The following is a 21,848-nucleotide window of genomic DNA, read 5'->3' on the forward strand; positions in this document are numbered from 1 at the left end:
GTACTATTGCATTATAAGCTGAAGATCAAAGTCAACTTATTTTAATCTAATTTGCAGACCTAGTTCTATTTTATACAACACACAATTGAAGGATTCTATGCTAACTTCCATGACACTGTGCCAAAAACTACATACACCATCTATACTCACTTATAAGACACCAAAAACTGAATATACCATCTTGCTTATAAGACAAGTCCAACCTCAAACTACACAGACCCAGATCTGCTGTCTCATAATGCACATGCAATTCTGGGTCTGTGTAGTTTGTTAGGAGTATTCATTAGAACAAACAACAAAGATCCTGATCTGCAGGCACATTATGCTAGAGCAGATCAGGATCTTTGTTGTATGCCATTTGGCTTGAGTCATAAGGAAGTACTAACAGTAATGTGCAAAAAAAAAAACACTGTGCACCATTTTTGCAAATGTTACCTACATCATTAAATCTTGTCAACATCTACAATACTGCCCCCTTGTTTGTTACTATGAATGGATGCCCTGTTTCCCCCACCCCACCCACAAAATTTTCATTTTTAGAATACCTCTCTTTCAGATTAGGGTCTAAGTTGATAAATATGAAAGCAATTTTAACTGCTGTACTGGATGATGCCATCACCAATGTCAACTCAGGGGGAAAGGCTGACTGCAATATATTGGGCATTCCCAATAATGACTGACAGTGATTGATGGCTGTAAATTGATGTTAAATTCTAAATAATTCCTCAAACTATCTTGATTATTGTTAGAAATACCCTGTATCTTTATCCCACTGGACCCCTACATATGAACAAAAGCTTTCCAAAAATCCCTTAAAACTGATCTTGTGCGTTGTCTCTACGAAGCTTGATTTCTGTCAAGAGCACTCTTAAATCTCCCCAATTTGGTATACAAGAACAAACTTAAAGATTTAATAATGTTTACTTCCTTAATTACTATCAACATCTTTTTGTTTGGTAATTTCATTGTTTTTGTTTCTGTAATCTTCTTGTTGTTCACGTTTTTATGTAATATATAATACTGTAAAGCACATAGAGCTTCGAAAGATTACTAAATCCATACTATTATTATTATTTGTAGTAGTAGCAGTAGTATTTTCAGGGGTATGGGGACTCAGTGCAAAAATACAACAGATATTCTGTTATATTTGTACCATAATCAATTCTAACGTGAAATTTCTGATCAGCTGGAAAGATTATAATAATTTTTACCTTGTCTATCATGGTAGCAATTTCCATTTTTACGAGTCTACTCAATAGATACAACGGAATTTCTATTTTCATTTGTTTAATCATCATTAGAAATTGAAATTTATGTCATTTGCTACAACACTCATAAATTCATTTTCAATTACATTTTAGTGAGTAGACATAGGCACCGTTTACCCACCCCCATGAAGCAAATATGCTTATAGCAGGGGTCAAATTCGCCACTGGCCCATGTGACCTGCGGGTTTTATGGAAATCCAGTTAATACTGCTCACAGAGCCAGTTAATTTTACGAAGTCATTGATTGGGAAGACCGATTTATTTCTATGTGAGCTGGCCTACTGGTACCCAATAGAAATCTCCATCAAGGTGACCACTTTTATAAGATTTACTTATATGTGTGATGTCATAGGACATGGATCAACTTATTTATTAGAAAACCATATGAAAAGAAACACATCTGCCTAAGTACAACAGATGGATGGATGCATGTAAGGATACGTCTTAATGGCACATAAGCACAATCTGTCTATACAAAGCTAAATAAGTGTAGGTTTTCAAAATTAAAGGTAAAAGCAGAAAAAGATAAAATCCTTAAAATACAGAGTAATTTGTTTAAAATTTAAAATGCACTTTTAAATTGTCCAAGATCTTCCTTACTGGAACATCATCAGTGGATGCATCTCATGGCAAAATTATTGCATCTATTAGCTGCTATTCATGACATACAGGAAGGCCAAATGGGTATATTCTATATCCCCAAGCCCAAAACACATGTAATAATGGAGTAGGCAGATACTGGTTGGATCTAACATTCATAACATTTCATATGAAATTTATGTAACAAGTTAAAAAGTGTCTATCATGTCTTGGAAATTAATGAAAATATTTTGTATATTCATATTACAATATAAGAATTTCTTTATTTACTAAATGTTTATAAAAGGACCAGGCAAATTTTCCATACTACTTTTAGGAGCTAATAATTATTTAGTGACCGCCAGAAAAATCCTTGACCAGCACCTAATAATCGTCAAAATAATCTTTTACAATTCCAAATTATTACAAGTCTTTTCAATGTCATAGGCATGTGGCAACTGTACTCTTTAATTTTGGGGGTTTTTTTTAAGCCCTCTCAGTGCACAAATCCCTAATAAATGTCCATACCACTAGTACCAAATGCCCATGAATGCCAATTTTCAACACTTACAAAGGCAACTGAGTAATGCAAAACTTCGTAACCTTGATTCTTCCATCGCAAAATCTCTTCTGATGTTGTATGCAATAATTAGCACACCCAGCATCCCCACTTTTTCCTACTATTTCACATTATTTCATCCGATAATTAGCACACCCAGTATCCCCTCTTTTTCATACTATTTCACATTATTTCATCCAATAATTAGCACACCCAGTATCCCCACTTTTTCCTCCTATTTCACATTGTTTCATCCAATAATTAGCACACCCAGTATCCCCACTTTTTCCTACTATTTCACATTATTTCATCCAATAATTAGCACACCCAGTATCCCCACTTTTTCCCACTTTTTCACATTATTTCATCCAATACAGCCCTCCCCTACAACGTATAGCTTACTCTGCATTAACACTTTCACACCCAAAATCATCTCCTTGCAACACATTTCCCCAGCGGGCAGACTTTCTCCTACCTTTGTTTACATTTCTGATGCAGGTTAATCTGGTCTGAATGTATACCCTTAAATGAATTTCTGCATCTATCTGTGAGCAACATGTGCCATTAATTTTCTGATAATGGGGGCTAAAAGAGCCATTAATGAACTATATCCCCCATGAGTTTGAGATAAAACAGTAATAACTGATCAGAATACCTTTTATATACGACCGATAGGTTACCAATGCCTCCAATTATATTGAAAATTGCTGCAAGAGAAGACTCATCCCCTTGATTCGAGAAACAGAAAAATGTTTGTGTACTTTTCAGTTCAAATAATTGAAACAAAATACTTTTATATTCAATGTTATTGGTTATTTTTGTTGTTGAATTTGTACTGAAACAGCTTCATATAGATAAAATGTTTTGGTAATAGTGAATGAGCTTGGAAGGGAGACCACCAAAACATTAAATCCAACCAAATATATTTCATTATGAATTTCTTCTTCTTGTTGTTGTTAGGGTCTAACGCCATTTTTCAGCACACGATAGGCTACACATGGTGGTCAGTATTAATGGTGAGGAAGAACTCGGGGGGAAAACTCCGGAAAGAACCACTGACCCAAGAGAAGCTCATTAAGAATTTAATAACCAATCTATTTACACTTCATTCTATTACAGCAACATAAAACCATTATTCTGTATGACGTTGCCTTTGAAACAAATTCAAGAACATAAATTTTCCCATTTAAAAATTCAATTTTTCGTTTTAAATAAATGAACTTAAGATTAAATCAACAAAACATTCCCAATATATAGGTCACATTCAAGCTTACTTCTTTCACAATGTTACATAATATCAATAACAACTGAAATGTAATATTGCAATAGCAGTAAAGCTTACCTAGTGGAAAAATGATAATACTCTTCTGTTTTGTTGATTAAGCATCTAATATTCTGCAAGTGATCAAAGGCTATCATCATTTGAACATACTCCTTCAGTTTTAAGCTGCAGATGTCAAGATTTGGGTACACAATTAACTCTAGACCAAGGGTGCAAAACACACTGCCTGCGGACAGCATGTGGCCCAAGAACACATTCTGTGGAGCCCGCTTGGTTCCAATCAAGGTCGATTCTGGCCCATGTAAACATTTGAGCTAAACACCCCTACTCCAGATTGTACAAAATATGCATCACTTTCCTTTCAAGCGGCAGTTCTAGTAATATTTTTTCTATTTCATCTTTAAGTTGGCACAATTTAAATTGAGATGGTAAAGCAGTTAATAACCAAAGTTCTATCAACTATTTGCGATAGCTGCTGTAATGCTGAAACAAGAATTGCCTTTAACAGATTTTTTTCTCTTCTAAAATCTCTAAAGATGCTATCTCATTCACCTTGATGGACTAAGACATGGTTTGCTAAGATTTACTTGTAAACTAAAATACCAATGTCCTGTACAATGGACACAGCTGTTTTAGCAGACAATGAAAGTACAGCTAACCATGCCCTTTTCTGGCTCTATATCAGGGGTGCACAACCTTTTTTGGCCAAGGGCCAGCCATATTGCATTTTCTAAGACCTCAAGAGGGTTGCAAACACTAATTTCTTTAATATAATTACTGTTCACGGGCAAGATTTCTGTGTTGTTCTAATTTGCCCTGAGAGCCGGACAGAGCATAATCATGAGCCAGATCCAGCCCGTGGGCCAGGGGTTGTGCTTCCCTGCTCTATATCAATGGAGTCCCATCATACAATGAAGGAAAAGTTCATATTTATTGCAAAACTGCATAAATCCATGTTACAAGTGTCTGTCAATGTTATGCATTTGAATTTTTTGAATAAACAAGATAATAGAGTATGGCTTTTGACAACACCTGTTGGGGGCTGGGGGATTTAAGCTCCCCCCCCCCCAACCTTGCTATCTCACTAAGTCTATTTCTATTTCTGGAAAGAACACTACAATATGCATGTAATTTCTACTTTGACTGTGCACCACCCTCTCACCCACCCTAACCATGCACCACCCTCCCACCCACCCTAACCGTACACCACCCTCCCACCCACACTGACAAAGTATCTTGCAACTCTTCATAATGAGATCCAAATAACTCATTAAAACAGAGATCCAAATAACTTGTCAGAGATCCAAATAACTCATTAAAGCAAACATCTAAATAACTCATTAAAACAGAATCCAAATAATTCATTAAAAAACAGAGAAATAACTCATTAAAGCCGAGATACTTTCTAAACACAAATCAGAACTTTGTATTTTGCCTTAGGTCATAAAATCTGAAAAACTCCAGTTAATTTCTACAGTTTAGTGAACATGAATTAACTAAACAGATGCAGATGTAACAATGTAAATATCCGAAGAGGGCACCCCAGCTGCTGTAAATGGTCCCTAATACTTTGTGATCCCTTTGCACCAGGTACATGTAGCTGTAACCATATGTACCTGCTTGTAAGCCCTGGGAAAGTGTGTGTGAGTGTGTGATTAGGATTTTTAACATAGCTGTAACAATTTTTCAGTCATATCGCTAAGATGTCTGCAGTGTGACAGTTTAAAGTGATGTCTTGCACTGGGGCATCATGCCACAGACATGTAGCATGATGTCCCACCCAGTCACATTATCCTGACACCAGACCAACCAGTTCTAACACTAAACATATAATGCTGAGCGCCAAGCGAGGCAGCTGTTAGTGCCAGTCTTTGGTATGACTCGGCCAGGGATCGAAGGCAGACACTCTAACCTCTAGGCCACCAGAGTGGTTGCCCTGGGAAAGCCTAGAGAAACAAAGATGAGAAAGAAAGAAGTGAGCTTTGTTACAGGAGAGGTGGTTGTAGAGAAGAAAAAAAAACCTGGAAAAACACTCAGAAGAAATGCAGAAAATCCTTCTGAAAATTGGCATTTGAGTTCTACAATTTGCAACAGCAATTTTCTTTTCAGGTAACAAATAGTAATTGTCATTTTTGCTTTGATTTTTTCTGGTTTTAAAATAATGATACATTTTTTAAAAATTTCTATAACCTGCTAAGTTTACTTTTATTAAATCAGTTTACAAAACTGTCCATTTTTATATTTAAAAGCATGCTCACTGTCCTAAGCTAACCCAGATCTGATCCAAAAATATCAATGTGTGTCAAGATAAAATTCACAAAGCCTATACTTCAGATTTCATACAATAATATATGTACATACATGTGTCTCAATGAATGACACAACTTGCAGTTATAGTGCATCTAAACTAATCCATTCAAGTTACAAGGTGTTCATTTCATTGAGTATATATGTAAACCCATAGGCTTGTTAAGCTACTCAGAAGACAATATGGAATCCCACACAGACCCAAGTGGGCTACCAAATGTAATGGACATGCATGGATCTACACATCAAGGAGAACAGTGAAATTAATGTACTTTCAATATGGTCATGCAAAAGCAATGAAGATTTAATTGGCTTATTTGAATCATACTTCTAGCTAATTACAAGACAAAGTTCAAGGATTAAAGGCAAAATCAATCCATCCATCCATCACTAGGGTTGGTGTCACCCAGTATGGTAACTTTGGTGTCACCCACATGGACCTTCAGTAACAGACCATACAGAATCCTTAGTAATGTCATTTTGGTGTCACCCCCTCTGACAGTGTCACCTGGTGCAGTCTGCACCCCACCCCACCCAGTGATACCACTGCCTGCCATCAACCCACCCACCAACCCACGTAACCAACCATCCATCCATTCTTTTGTTGTCTATTTTCTATCAAACAAAACAAGAAAATGTAAATGTAACAGTGCAAAGGTACAGTTCTGACAGCAGACAAGTCAATTAACTTAATACATTAATATAATTACACTGCAACAGTATTTCTATATAAAAAGCTCTATATTTTTCTAGTTACTGGTTCATACTTTTGCACAGCAAAAACAAAAATTGGCTTTTATATGTCTGCATTTAAATGAAGTTAACAAGCGATAGAATTCAGCATAATCTAGTCATGTACATCACCTGTGTTAATGCCCACAGTTGAGCGATTATCTCTAGTTATGAAATATCATCTTGAAAATGAAGGTTTATGGCTTAATGCTTGCTGAATTTGGATTTAATCAAAAAATACATTGATCCTGTATTGGACATGACATCCTACATTCGTATTTTGGGGCAAATTTTTGATAATGATAATGAAAATTGTAAAGACAGAGAATAAAACCCTATAAAAAACTGAAAACTTTTTTGATGGCTCTACACTGGTTGGTTACCGTATATAGTTACCTGTAAGTCAGGTCCAACCACAAGCAACATAGATTATAATACGCCATAACACAATTCACCTATGGGTCAGGGTCTATGTGTTCTACTGATTATTCCAAACAAACTGCACAGACCCAGATCTGCCAAAACATGATGTGGATCTGTGTCTATTCAGTTAGCAGTCAGACTTGTCTTGTAGGCGAGTGTTAGTTTTAACTGCACATTTTTTATGACATCATGCTGACGAAATTGGAGCTCAGTGCGTTTTCCAAGAAAACACCAAGGCAGCTGACTCAAATGTGCTGATCTGAGAAGGTATCAAACCCAAAACTTTTGGATGCGAAGTCTGACAATCCCTATAAGCTAATGATGCCCTCTGACATAACTATATAACAAGCAAGAAGTGTGAACTCACTTCTGTTTGGTAACAATTTTTGTGGAATTCATTGTTGCTACAAAACATTAAATTTAAAGGATCCAGAAAGTACAGTAAGATCATTCTGTGATGACAGTATCCCTTCCCCATTCCTGAAATCTAAGTACCAATCAAAAGGCATTCTTGCATAACAATGAATACAATAACTATACATACTCACAAGTCAAGTAGAACCTGATCTGCCATAGTATAAACTTCCAGCAGATCGGGATCTATACTGTTTGTTCTACTGATTACTCCCAATAAACTGTACAGACCAAATACTGCCAGCACATTATGTGATGTCAGAATGGGTCTGTGCAGTTTGCAGTTTATCTAGACTTATAAGCTGGTATATACGGTACATTATATGACAGTTTATCTTAGTTTTTACAGTAACTGGACTCGACTTGTAAGCAAGTACATCTGGTATTCTTGTGCTTCATATGCTAACACAAGGAATATAGTATAAATGTTGAAAATAATTTTTTTAAATCTTTTTCTTATCTGAAAAAGATATTTACCCCAAAATCTACACCATAAGGTGTTCTTTGCAATGTAAGGGCTCAACAAAACAAAAATTGTAAAGGCCAACACCCAATTTTATGTCTCTCAAATACTGTATTTCAGAAATGCATGTTTTTGAAAACCTTAATTGCTGTATTAATAAATAATAAAAATTCATTTGGCATGTGCAGAGAACTTGATTTTTATCTGCTATTTTACTCAGTGGCTGGCATGCCAGACTTGAAAAAAGAAGAATGTGGGTTGGAATCCTGCCCAAACCTTGGTGACTTAGCCACTATGCTATGTCCCTGGGCAAGGCAAATTCCTCCAACTGCCTCAGTAAGATATAAACTTTACGTATTGATGTGTCATGAAAACCCAATCAATCAGCTAATCAATAAATCAATCAACTTAAAGCAATGTCACAGAATTTTTTTGTGTTCCTCATAAATGCACTTATGTTTGCAGTAACTTAAAGAAAAAATATATATAAGAAAACTAAAATTTAAAAAAGCAATGTGGCCTTAAAAAAAGGTACTCACCTTCTGGTGGAGAATCTGAAGTCGAATCAGATTCAATACAATTAATGAAAGAAATTCCAATATAGAAGAAAACACACAGGATGAATAATGGCGACATCACATCACTATTTGTAGTATATCCAAACAACAGTCATAATTTTCTTAACACAGTCGTTGGTAATTCTGTCAACCTGAAGTCCTGTTAATCCAGATGAGTATTTCAATGTTCTATAATACCTAGTGTAAATTCACAGAAACTGAGCGACTACCAGTTCCAATGTTGGGCAATACACAGAAGTGAATCACAAGCATCCACGTATCTTGCTAAATTCCCATTATATGTATTGTATTTCTTCGGAGAAAAACAGCAGCAATCTCTCAATAATTCTAGATATGAATAATGGGCCCTGCAGCTGAACACACTGTTCTGTCGGAAAGTTTGAATGACTATGAAAGCTGATCACCAACTAGATCAATCTTTGTTGCATGGGAAAGGGCTATAGAGACTAGATTATTCTCGTTGCTTATGGCCACTGGAAATTCATCTACATATTACTGATGCCACCTAGGCTGTATAACCCATGAGAAAGAAGATCAACATTTACATTTTGATTATTAGATAATCGTCTCAACGGTGAAATAAAAGCTGGCTTTATCACCCTCAAAACGGGCACAAAAAAAACCCCACTGCTACACTCTCCTTTAATACATGGGATAGTTCGGGAAAAAAAATCTTACATTTTTTGTGATAGGAATTTTTTTTAATACTAAGGATGAATCTTTCTCTATCTTGGAATTTTAAAAATCCCACAGCTGACACCAAACTAGTAAGAACTGTACTTCTTTCACTTTTCTTTGCACTGAATAAATTATACGACAAGGTACTTCACAAATAATCTTTTCCCAAGCACAGTAGTGTTATGTAAAATTTCATCAGCACACACAATGCATGGAGAAATGCCACATCGAGAACCTTAACTGTAGTTTGATTTCTCTTCTTTCACATGTTCATTGTTTACTGAATCCAGGTGCAAGATCCACGTTCTGCACCACAACTAAGCCGATTGTGTCATACTTCCTTCTACTACAGTAGCCCAGTGAAAACTACCAGACTGACTTCACAGCTACCCATCATTAACAGCTAATCAGGGCAAGCCAAAGCCCTCCTGACTGAGCCAATGATCTGCTAGCTAGCTATCTGAGGCACATATTCCATACTGTCCTTCCAACAAACGAGTCAGCTTGCCGAGACCCTCAGGACTTGAAAGTCGTCAGTACAATCAATGTGCCTCCTTGTACAGTTTCATACATACAGCACTGCTTATTTTCCATGGAGTGTGGGCATGCTATATCTATCCACTTCAAAAGAAGTCAGTGGAATGAAAGCAAAACCAAAACAGATTACTACTAGTTACAAGCTAATTTGTAATAGAGGGTCACACAGGTCTGTTTATGATCACAGCATGAGGACCACAGAAAGCAGTTCTGCAGTGTAGAGCTAATTAGGAAGTAAAGAAAACTCTAATGCTGGAACAGCTCCAGGCCCCCTACTAGTATTTTGCTTTCAATCTAAACAAACAGAGAGGGGGAGGATCCCAAGAGAAACTGTGCCATTACAGGCCCACTGACAGACATGCTAACTAAGGATACTTTAAAATTGGGTGGTAATTAATTGTCATTATAACCCCCAGCATGAAAATGCTGCAAAAAGAGAAGATAAGGCAAGACAAATGTGGTAGTGACAAGCTGACCATCTTCAGGAAGCAGTCTATTTACTGTCTGGAACTTAGAAGTTGGTCTCCCCTCAATTTTGCAGATGATACTCATGAACATGCCAGCAATATCTATGTGTCAAAATGTTGGCTTTATCAGCAAACCTCAGGTTTTCTTGTCAAAAGGTTCACTTTATCTCAAAGCCCCAAGTTTCAAATTTCAAGGCAGTCTGATAACATTTATTTGGAAACAAAATTTGCAATCCCATATTTAATTTCAATCCATTACAATTAGTGTAGATATCATCTGGCCCCAAACTCTGTTAAGTTCTTTGTCAAAATGACTTGATAAATGATCATGATAGGTGCAACACATGGTCAGGTTGACGGAAACAAATGTACGTGGGTCACTGCTTGGCAATGTGTAGCTGACAATCCCACTGCTGACACCAAAAATAGTTTTGACATCTGCTTAGTATGTATGGGTTGTGATTATGTAATTTCTCTGGACAATTGGAACTGGAGTATATGATAACACAATATTCCAACACAACCATGTCATCACTTAGCTTCATTTAATGTAGACAATGCCTAATTTCTGGATGGAATAAACCTGTATGTGTCCTATTCAAACAAATTCAAGGTAAAACATATTGATTATAACAGGGCCATGATAATGTTTCTACCATCTGTGTTGCTGAAACTTTTACCATTGAGAAGATAAATTGGACAGTCTGTAAGGCCTCAAATAGGTTTATTGGCACATTTTCTTCACGTTTTGGTCTTTTAATCTTGAAACCCTAGTAAAGTAAATAAATTCTGAAATAAAGAATCCAAAATGAACACTATATTATATCTTAATGGTTGAGTGGTGACACATTATATCTATCATTTAAAAGCTTAACAGCACAGACTTCAGAGTGTGCTGTTTGTGAAAAAAACAAAAAACTTCTGTTTCTCACCATCACCTTGTAATGAAACATACATTGGTTCAAATATATCATTATTGCATCTCTGAAGAAGAAAAAAAACAGACTTGCTTTCATGGAAAAGCATAATTCAATGATATGTCTAAGAGGGCACATACCTGAGCACTTTATACCTTATTTAAACATTAAGAACAGGATTAACATTAAGTTGTGAAATGATCTATCAAACAACTGGTATCCAGGTAAGTACTTAGCATACTTCAATAGTAGTGTGGTAGTGCCAATTTGTACTGGGGCATAACTATTAGCTATCTCTCCTTGTCATTCCCATGTATCAATCAACAATAAAATTTCGTAGGTGTTGTTTCTTCAGTTAGAATAATACCTGAAAAACTTTTCTGGTTTGCACCCATCTTCAACCATGGACCATCAGCTGTCAACTGCCATACATTACATTAAATTTGCTGCTGCAAATACATTTGTACTTCACTATGTTACAAAAAAAAAATAATTAAAAAAGGATTGTAAAAGTAAGGATATATTAAAAATGCAGTAGCAGATTCAACGAGACTTTAGGGGTGGGAAGAACTGGACCTCCCCCCATCTCCACCTAAACACTTTTAATTAAAACATAAACAGAAAAAGGATGGTCATCTGAGGAAAATTAACCATCCTTTCTTTTTTATTAAACCCCCAAAGAAAGATGGTAGATTCACTCCTGGAATGGCATTTTTTTTAATATGCTAAAATATTAATATGTATTGTGTTTAAAAATGTAACTCATTGGTTATTTGTAGCACCAATACTATGATCTGGTGACCTTCACCACTCCTAATGACCATGACCTTTGAGCTGGGGACATGACTATAATTTTTAGACTTGGGAAAGTTTCATAAAAAATATTGGCAGAGATTAAAAAGTGATGGTCCAGATAAGGAAAATGACAAGTGACTTACTTGTTGTATTAGTCTTAAACTTGAGGAAAAGAGATATGACATTCAAGTTAAGATATGTAACAGGTTAAACATTTCATAAAATCTCTTCAGTGACTTAAACACTATACCTCTCCATGGATTGAGGTCAATGATTTGTATTTTCACTGCCACAACCTTAACCGTGAGGCAGGGTTCTGGCTATGGTATATGAGCACTGTGTGTTGTGTTATACAACTCGTTATGTTTCAGTAAAAGATTTTCAGTGGTTCAAAGGTTATACTCTGGACAGTTGCATTTTCTTATTCTGTGACCTTCACCTTGTGGCAGAGGGCATGGCTATAATATGCAACACATCATCTAGACTGTATACATAACTGCCTAAGTTTCATGAAATTATCTCCATTACTCTGGACATGGAAATAAATTAAAAGAATAACATTATGCCTAGCCTTGACCTTGAGGTGTGCATGGGTATAGTATAATGACACATTGTCTAGTCATGTCATGCTGTATACTTGGGCAAAGTTTCCTTAAAATATCATAATGGTTTGAACAGCTATACCATATATATTTGCTAGTAAAACAAGCCCATCTGCAAACTGCACAGATCTAGATCTGCCAGCAAGCTGCACTAACAGATCTGGGTCTGTGCACTTTGTCAGCAGTTGTCAATAGAACAAACAATATAGACCCTGATGTGAAGGCAAATTATCTACAGCAGATCAGGGATTGTTGTTGTTTGCAGTTTGACTTGACTTATAAACAAGTATATATGGAACTCCAGAGAAGGGTGGGGTACGTGGCTCTGATACACAAAAAATGCTGTCTGGTCATGATGTATACTTGGGCGAAGTTTCATTACAATTTATTTGGTTTAAAACTTGTACTCCACACAAGATAGACAACACAGTATTATTAAATTGTACACCTTGATAATAAAAAAAGCTCCATAAAAATCTTTTTAATCTTTCTACAACGTTATGGGTCGTACAAGCAAATGTGAACAAATAGATTGATAGATGAATAACACCATAACATAATACACACAGCATGAGATGGAAATATTAAATGTTAAAATGCAGAGTCTGACTCTAATATTTCAGAAGAATTGTATTCCATTCCTTGCCACAACAAAAATAATACAGCCCATCTGCTGTGTGCTGCACCCTGTAATACTATTAAAATCATAACTGCACATATTTACAGATGTATAGATCAGTAGTTTCTATTCCCATATTTTTGTATCAAAATTAATTCTCATCCCCATCCAAGTCCATCGATTTCAATATCCTTATTTTGTACCTTCTTTTTAATTATATTAACCTTAAAAACACGTCTAGCCCTGGAATCCTTTTGTATGAATAGAACTATTAGAGTGCATTAAGTAATCATTTTGCTGTTGTCATTCAAAGGCTAGGGCACATGGAAACTTATGATAGCCCTTCACTGAGTGATAAACTGGTCCACTTTTCTTTTCACAAGTGAGTTCAAAAGGTTGTTTACACAGACTATTCAAGGGAAAACCTATTTATGAAGTATAAAATTACACATTGTCTCCTACCTCATTTGTTAGAAGAAATCAAGACTTTTGACATGAGATCCCAGAAGCTATTCTTGGTGCTTGCTGGTGTAAATGTAAACTAACCATCTAGATCCCTTAAAGTGACTTTCCAGATCCTAAAAAAATGACCCCACAGATCCCTTAAAATGACTCTCCAAGATCCTTAAAAATGACCCTCCATATCCCTTAAAGTGACTCTCCAGATCCTAAAAAATGACCCTCCAGATCCCTTAAAATGACTCTCCCAGATCCTTAAAAATGACTCATGACATCAAGTTAGATGAAGAGACAGATGTCAGCTATGTCTAACTTAAAACAAGAAAATAATTTGTAATCTAATTTCAAACTAACACTGATTGACTTGTGAAATTTTAAATCAGTCCTTAAAAAATGTGAACACATGTTGGAAAAGACTTTTTGCAGCATTCTGAGATAAACCAATCTACAGCATTAATACAAACGTTTAGTTCTGTCAGAAAGTAATAAACTTGTATTAGAAATTTATCAAGTAACCTAATTTCCAAAAGTAATTCATTTTTATATAACTAGCTGGGTAAAAATCCTAACATTTATAGGCTTCAACAATGTCAAAATTGTCTTGGTTACATGTAGATGAATGGTGACAACAAGCATTTTATTTAAAAAAATCAGCAAATTCTTCACAATTTATAAACACGCCAACTTTGCATAATGTTGCATAATGCACCAGCAGATCTGGGTCTGTGCAGTTTGTTAGGAGTAATCAGTGAAACAAACAGCACAGACCCTGATCTGCCGGCACATTATCTCATGGCAGATTAGGAGCTTTGTTGTTTACAGTTTGGCATATAAGCAAATATGTATGGCATTCATTATTTTTTAAGAACAGAAAAGCATGTTTCCCCCAAAAAAGTATGTAACATACAACACAGTGTTTTATACAACTGCCTTAACATCATGATCAGTAAGAAATTTTAGTCTAAGCAAAAATGAACTGAAAGTTTTTGTATCTACTGGCAAAAAGTACTCAGGAAATTCAAGGAAGTATAAAATCTAGAAAAATCCATAAAAGTATCACATCCACCAGAAATCCACAATTTCATTGTAACTGCGAAAAGTCCACAAAGCTGGAAGTATTCACAGGTGTGGCCAACCTAAGCACTCCATGATAAAAATACTTTATGAGACTAAGGTGTTCTCACATGACTTCAAACTTTTCATAAAATTTTCATGCTGAATGTTTAATTGGCCTGACAATTTCTTATCTGATTTAACCCTCAATTAATAAAGTGTCAACAAAATATTTTAAAACACTGTCAACAGGTAACAAAAGTGAAAAATCCAGGTGCTCAATGTTTATTACATGTCACCCAAAGAATCTACAAGAGAATATTTTTACAATAACTTCCTTGGCACATGATTTTTATCTGTAAAATTTGAATCAAATAAAACCTGTATCTATACCATTAAAAATTCCAGGCTACATAATTAGGGCTTTTACAATCAACTTGGTATCCTCCATACAAACTGGACTTTAGTGGACATGCCTGTAGCTTAGGGGTCAACCTGAGGAGCACCTGTCAACAAAAATCTGATCACGATGTGTAAATCCATACTGAATTGTTTACTATTTCCTTTGGCCAAAAGGGATTCATCCAATCCTTGCAGCACAGATCCAAAATGAACAAAAACAAATTTAAAAAAGGGGGATATGCTTGTCATAGCTCAAAGTCCAGTAACGCTCATCTGACAAATCAGACATATGCCTCATTAAAGTGGATCAAGGGAAACGCCAAAAGTAGCCTTGGGATACTTAACTTAAATTATCCAAATAGAAGTTGATAATGATCTCTGAGATAATAGTGAAAGTCCACCAAATACATGCTGTAATTAATTGACAATCCTGTAATTCAGACCATACCGTGCCTTCGGGCACATCATGTACCAGGCATTTTATGGGACAACTGTGCGGGACATCTTGTATTGGGCAATCAGCACTTAACCAGCGCTTTGCTCCAGGGCCAAAAATTGACAATAAATGACAAAAAGAAATGCTCAAAGTTGTACCCAGCAACATATGTCCCAATAAAAATCATAATTGCAGGTGACATTAAAACTTCCCTTGCATTATCATAAGCAATTTGGTCATAAGTTGTAAATGTTATATGACAAGTTATTTGGTCAGATGTTATATATCCAGTTGTTATTCCATAATATTTATATTACATTAAAATGACTGATACAAGAGAAGGCCATATCAATTATTTTAGTAAAGACAGATGCATTCAGATGCAAATAATATTGTCAAACAGAGAAACCAAAGTCTATCAGCACCTGGTACCGAGATAAAGTAACGAATCTGAGAGATAAAAAAGGAATGATTCCCATTTTAATATATATCTGATTGTAAGTCGAGTTTAACTGCAAACAACATAGACCATGATCAGATATTACTTAATGTGCCAGATGATCAGGGTCAATGTTGTTTGTTCTCTGATTGCTCCTAAAAATGTGCACAGACCCAGTTCTACTAGTGCATTATACATTGGCAGATCTGGGACTGTGCAGTTTGCAGCTGAACTTCATTGTAAATCAGTCTTTTCCTTGAGTACGTTATACATGATGTACTTCTCGCGATTAATTTAAAAACACAGAATGATGAAAAATAGCTCTGCCAAAAATAAAAATATCCATGGTGCTAAAATTTATCTACTTGGGAACATCTACTGCCCTAATGGTCAAGTTTTAAACAAATCATCCAAAGGACTGATAACAGACTCAGGAGAAATTTCAACTGACCCTACCTTGACCACATTTCTGATATGCAGCGGACATGAAAGGGGTACATACCTGAAAATAGAAAGCCAAGTAATAATTAATATGGGAAGGCTATAAATAGTATAAAGTTGTCGTTTTCAAAAAATAAGACTACTGTCTATATTTCTAAGTCAGGTCAAACTGCGAACAACAAAGATCCCGATCTGCTGAAGCATAACACACCTGCAGATCAAGGTCTATGTTTATTCTACTGATTAATCCTAACAAACTGCACAGACCCAGATCTACCAGTCCATTAAGCGACAGAAGATCTGGGTCTGTGCAGTTTGCAGTTGAATTCAAGTTATAACTGAGTATATATGGTACCAAATGTTATAAGCAAGTACATATGGCAGGTAAAAATACTGAAAAATGCTACAGTAGTAACATCTGTCTAGTTAGTCACCTGTGGGAGGTGAAAACAAGTGGTTTTCAAAAACGGACGGATTTTTAATAAAGGTTGATTTATATATTTACGAGGGTGAAGAGACATTATGAGGGTGACTGATTAAGACAGATGGTTGCTTAATAGAGGTAATCTTCAACACATGTCTGACAATACAATTTGTATGAACTAAAGTTCAAATTCTTGCAAGGCTTATAGTTCAAATGCATTTTTTTTTTAAAATCTAAAAGATCTCTTTTTCAGACATTTTTTTCTACTGAAATTTTTTATGTTAAGACCTGGTAAGATTTAATAAGAGTTAAATTCTGAAAATTTGGGGTACATAATGACTTACACGATGGTTCCCATAAGTCTTGTAATGTTTAAAAGGTCCTCTACTTCTTTAGATTTTGACGTTGAAGAAAATCAATGGTGTCCACAAAAGTGGGTCATTATCCTATTTAACGAGCATCGGAGCAATTAGAGACAACATATATCTAAGCCAGGACACATATTTATAAAATAACACTTGCAATAATTGGCTCTGTGAGAAAGTTATAAGAGTGTGATTAAGTGGTTCACACCCAATCAATTATCAACCAAGGTGGTCTGTATAGAAATATCTATACTGCCATTTCCAAAGTAAGCAAATGCATTAAGAAGTGTTAAGTAAAATATAAAATTTTTAAATGAAAATATGCACTCCTACATCCAATTATTTCACAAATCATCTGTATTCCATAACGTGCCTCTACTTCAAGTGCTGCTCAAGGTTCATACAGTTCATTTGTAGCCTTTATAAAAAGGGGGGGGGGCAAGTCTTAAAAGGTAAAACATACATAGACAGCTTTTCTTTCAATCCTAAAAAGTTGGGTGGTGCTTATTGTTGAGAAGCAAATAAATCTAAAGATACCAACAAAAATTACATGACAGCTCAGTTATTGTTGCTTCAGTTCATTTCATAAACCTACTGTGCAATTATGAGTTGGCTGTACAGAGGGAACACTTTGGGTGTACAACAAAGCTTGCACACCTGTTCAGGTTACTCCCTTAACAGGTGTATATAAACACATCAACTAAACAGTTTCCAAATTAAGCCTCAGAATGGAACCATGTATTGAAAAGAAGTTTAACAATGTTCAATTTTGTGAATGAATTCACTACTAAGATCCCATGTTTGCTTTAATTTGTGTACACTATACTTCATTCGGTACATCTTTCACAACCATGCAATCTTGTTTGACTGGTAAATCCTGATGTAGGTGATTGCATTAAATATAAATTGTCTAAGATCTTATTCAAAGGGAATGACGGTTGTGCACATGTTAACACGTTTTTAAATGGTGCCATCTGGTGGGAAATTATGGCAATAGCTATGACAAGAGGCACTCTTGGTTTAATTTGATCAACATCGAGGGGCAATAACGACAAACCAATTGACTAGGGTTAAAGTACCTTCAAGAATGAAGATGATCCAAACCCTTATTTCCCAAACAAAAGACATCAAAAAGCCACTCTACACAAATTTGTAACCCAATGGAATACTACTTCATGTCTTAATTCTGTTTTTCAGCAGATTTAACCATTGGGATCCTGACCTAATTTAGAAGAATTCAAAGCACTTTCCCTGTCAATTAAATTGTGCCACACTGGGATTTCTATTGTGCTGGTCTGCCCTGCCAAGTTCAGAGATTTTTTTCTTCATTTTATTATGCCATTCAAATAATGAATGCTACTTTTTACCTTGAACCTTTCACATGTATACCTTGATTTTTGACATGATGTATATATGTATGTATGTATGTCGGTATATCTGTATGTATGTATGTATGTGTGTGTGTGTGTGTGTGTGTGTGTGTGTGTGTGTGTGTGTGTGTGAGTATGTATGTATGTATGTATGAGCTTTACACATGTATGTATGTATGTGCTTTACACAAACATTGACCTCTCAGTGCTTTACACAAACATAATTCAAAGTCAAAACCTGTATTTGTTCTTTGCACCTTTATAAAATGAAACACATAATCAGTCTGATTAATTAGCTAGTGCTTTGTATTTGACCTGGCCCAGAATTCCATGTAGCCATCCTGGACATCTGAACGTAGTAATTACATCCTATTTTAGCAAATTCATTTCCTATTACCCAAGTAAAATGATCTTAACAGTAGAAGGCCAGTTTTAGTTTAATTAAACAGTCTCAGATTTGACGCGTAAACATTTTGGTGTGAACATTTTGTAGTCCCCAACTTCAAGCTTTACAACGGGAATAATGATGACCCTATCAAATCACAAATTTAGTACAGTATATACTAGGTTAAAAGACGAGTCTCACTGCAAAACTGCACAGACCCACATCTGCTTAACGCACCAGCAGATCTGAGTCTGTGCAGTTTGTTAAGAGTAATCAGTAGAACAAACAACACAGACCTTGATTTGCAGGCACATTATGTTACATTAGATTAGGATCATTTTGTTTGCAGTTGGACACTACTTAAAAGCAAGTAAGGACCGCATATTTAAGAGTACTGAATGGAGGCAGCAGTGGACATTAATGGGTAAAATTTGATAACGTCACCAAATTTGAATATTTCTTCAGGATACTTACTGTCCGCAGTTTGACTTGACTTATAAGTTAGTACATATGGTAACTTTTTATATAATCCAGTCTGTGCACATATAAAGAAATTAAAATATGAAAAACTATCGATTTCATAATGCAGTCTTTATTGCAAATACTTGTTCAATTTCCTCTTTCTGTATCACTGCACGTATTCTATTTAATGTGAGCCCAGACATTTCAGTTGGCAAGGATGCTGATTATTCATATGGTGTCCTATGTTCAATTACCAACTTTACTATGAATGTTTACTACAGATGGTTCTTTTAAAACCAAATTTTAGTAAGCACACAATGTCTAACTCAGCAATGAAAATGTCATACAATGTCTAACCTAGCAATGAAAATGTCAAACAATGTCTAACCTAGCAACAAAAATGTCACAATGTCTAACCTAGCAATGAAAAATATCACACAATGTCCAACCTAGCAACGAAAATGTAGCACAATGTCTAACCTAGAAATGAAAATGTCACACAATGTCTAACCTAACAAAGAAATGGAGAAGTAGGAATGCAGGTTCCAAGGTTTAAAAAATATGGTGGATTGTAGATACAGAAACGAAGAAAAGGACATGATACCATTGTGCCGAAAATGATGGGCTGCCAGACCAATGGACAGAGAAGGTGATTTGGATTCTAATAAGTCTGCCCGAATTAAGTTGCAAGATGTTATATCTAAAGTTTTATCTGTCAAAGCAGAAGGCTGCTGGTTCAAATCATGCTGGGCCTGGTTGGTCCTCTTGTGTCTCACTAATGGTATCAGGCACTTGATTCCAATGGTCTCAGCGTACAACCTTCTTTTAGTCGAGTCTCCTCTGACCCTTCCCTCACCATTTTTATATCAGGACATTTATGTTGGGGTGTATTAGGGTCCCTCATTTTTTAATTTTTTTCACATCTTATGTTAGGATGTAGGGTCCATAATTTGTTATGTTTGGACATTTATTTTGGTATGTAGGGACCCCCCAAAACATAAATGTCCAAATATCTAAAACAGGGATCAATCAATGAATCAATTCATCTTTCACTAAATATAATGGGGTCCCCGAGTGGCAGAGTGGTCTAAAGCGCTCTCCGTTATGGATCACTGCCATCTCACCTCAGTGTCTGCATGGGTTCTAGTCTTGGATTCAGCCAATGTGGGTATGTGAGAAAGCTTGCCAGTAGTTTCTCGTGGGTCAGTGGTTCTTTCCAGAGTTTTTCCAGGTTCTTCCTCCACCATTAATACTGGCCATCATGTATAGTTTATCATGTGCTGGAAAATGGTGTTAATTCCTACAACAACAACAACAACTAAAAATAACTACATGTATTTTGTAATAAGAAACTATTTGCTCCCTTAATGTATGTGGTCTACAATTTATAATGTCTACATATATATGTATAATGACCACATATATATGTAGTCTACAATTTATAATGACCACATATACATAGTCTACAATTTATAATGACCAAACATAATAAAACAACAACACTCAACTTTAAGCTGGTATTGTAATTTGGATCCAAGTACTACAGGCTAACAAAACCACTGGTAATTCTACTTTCCCACTGTCCAGTCAAATAATCCTTTGCAACAAGCACAACACAAAAGAGTGGAGAGCTAATCTGTTTTGCCTTGCAATCCCTAAATCCACTTCAGCCGGTTCAAGTGTACTTGATCTCTTATTAGTGCCCTTGAAGAATTAACTCTTCACATGCGGCAGGAAATAAATCACAATGTTATGACATTCCAATATAATGTTATTTCATACCAGTATTTAATGATATTCATATATAATGTTATTTCATACCAGTATGTTCTGATATTCCAATATATTATTTTACACCAGGATGCTATGATATTCTAGTGTATTATTTCATACCAGCATTTTATTATATTCCATTATATTATTTCATACCACAATGTTACAGTACCCAAATATAATATTATTCCATACCAATGTTATGACATTCCAATATATTATATCATCCAGCAATATTACAATATTCCAATATAATATTAATTCATACCATCATGTTGAGGCATCCTTATATACAAATATTTCTTACCAATGTTGTGATATCCTAATATAGTATTATTCTATACCACACTGGTATGATATTTAAATATATTATTTCATTTAACAGTGTTATGACATTCCAGTATGTCATACCACAACGTAATCAGATTCAAATGTAATATTATTACATACCACACTGTTATGGCATTCCAATATAATATTTCATACTATAATGTTATCATATTCCAACAAAATATTATTTCTTACCACAATGTTATGATACTCAAATGTAATATTATTTCTTACTACAATGTTATAATATTCCAATATAATATGATTTCATACAAGTGTCTTTACGATA

At 35.3% G+C, this 21,848-nt stretch overlaps 1 protein-coding gene across 3 annotated transcripts in view; it reads right to left on the reverse strand.

The window, feature by feature from the left end:
* LOC149802885 (netrin receptor UNC5C-like) overlaps positions 1–21,848 on the reverse strand; it is a 265,894-nt gene that overhangs the window by 154,907 nt on the left and 89,139 nt on the right. The window contains exon 1 of one of the 3 annotated variants that reach the window (XM_089952354.1): positions 8,567–9,767. The exons of the other annotated variants lie outside the window; for them this stretch is intronic. Coding sequence (XP_089808480.1) covers positions 8,567–8,663 — 97 coding nt within the window. The 5' untranslated portion in view covers positions 8,664–9,767. Of the gene's footprint in view, positions 1–8,566; positions 9,768–21,848 lie in introns of those variants that run through there. 3 annotated transcript variants of the gene reach the window in all.

Source organism: Sinohyriopsis cumingii, chromosome 3 (assembly GCF_028554795.1).
Source record: "Sinohyriopsis cumingii isolate HCF-2022 chromosome 3, ASM2855479v2, whole genome shotgun sequence".
NCBI lineage: Eukaryota > Metazoa > Mollusca > Bivalvia > Unionida > Unionidae > Sinohyriopsis > Sinohyriopsis cumingii.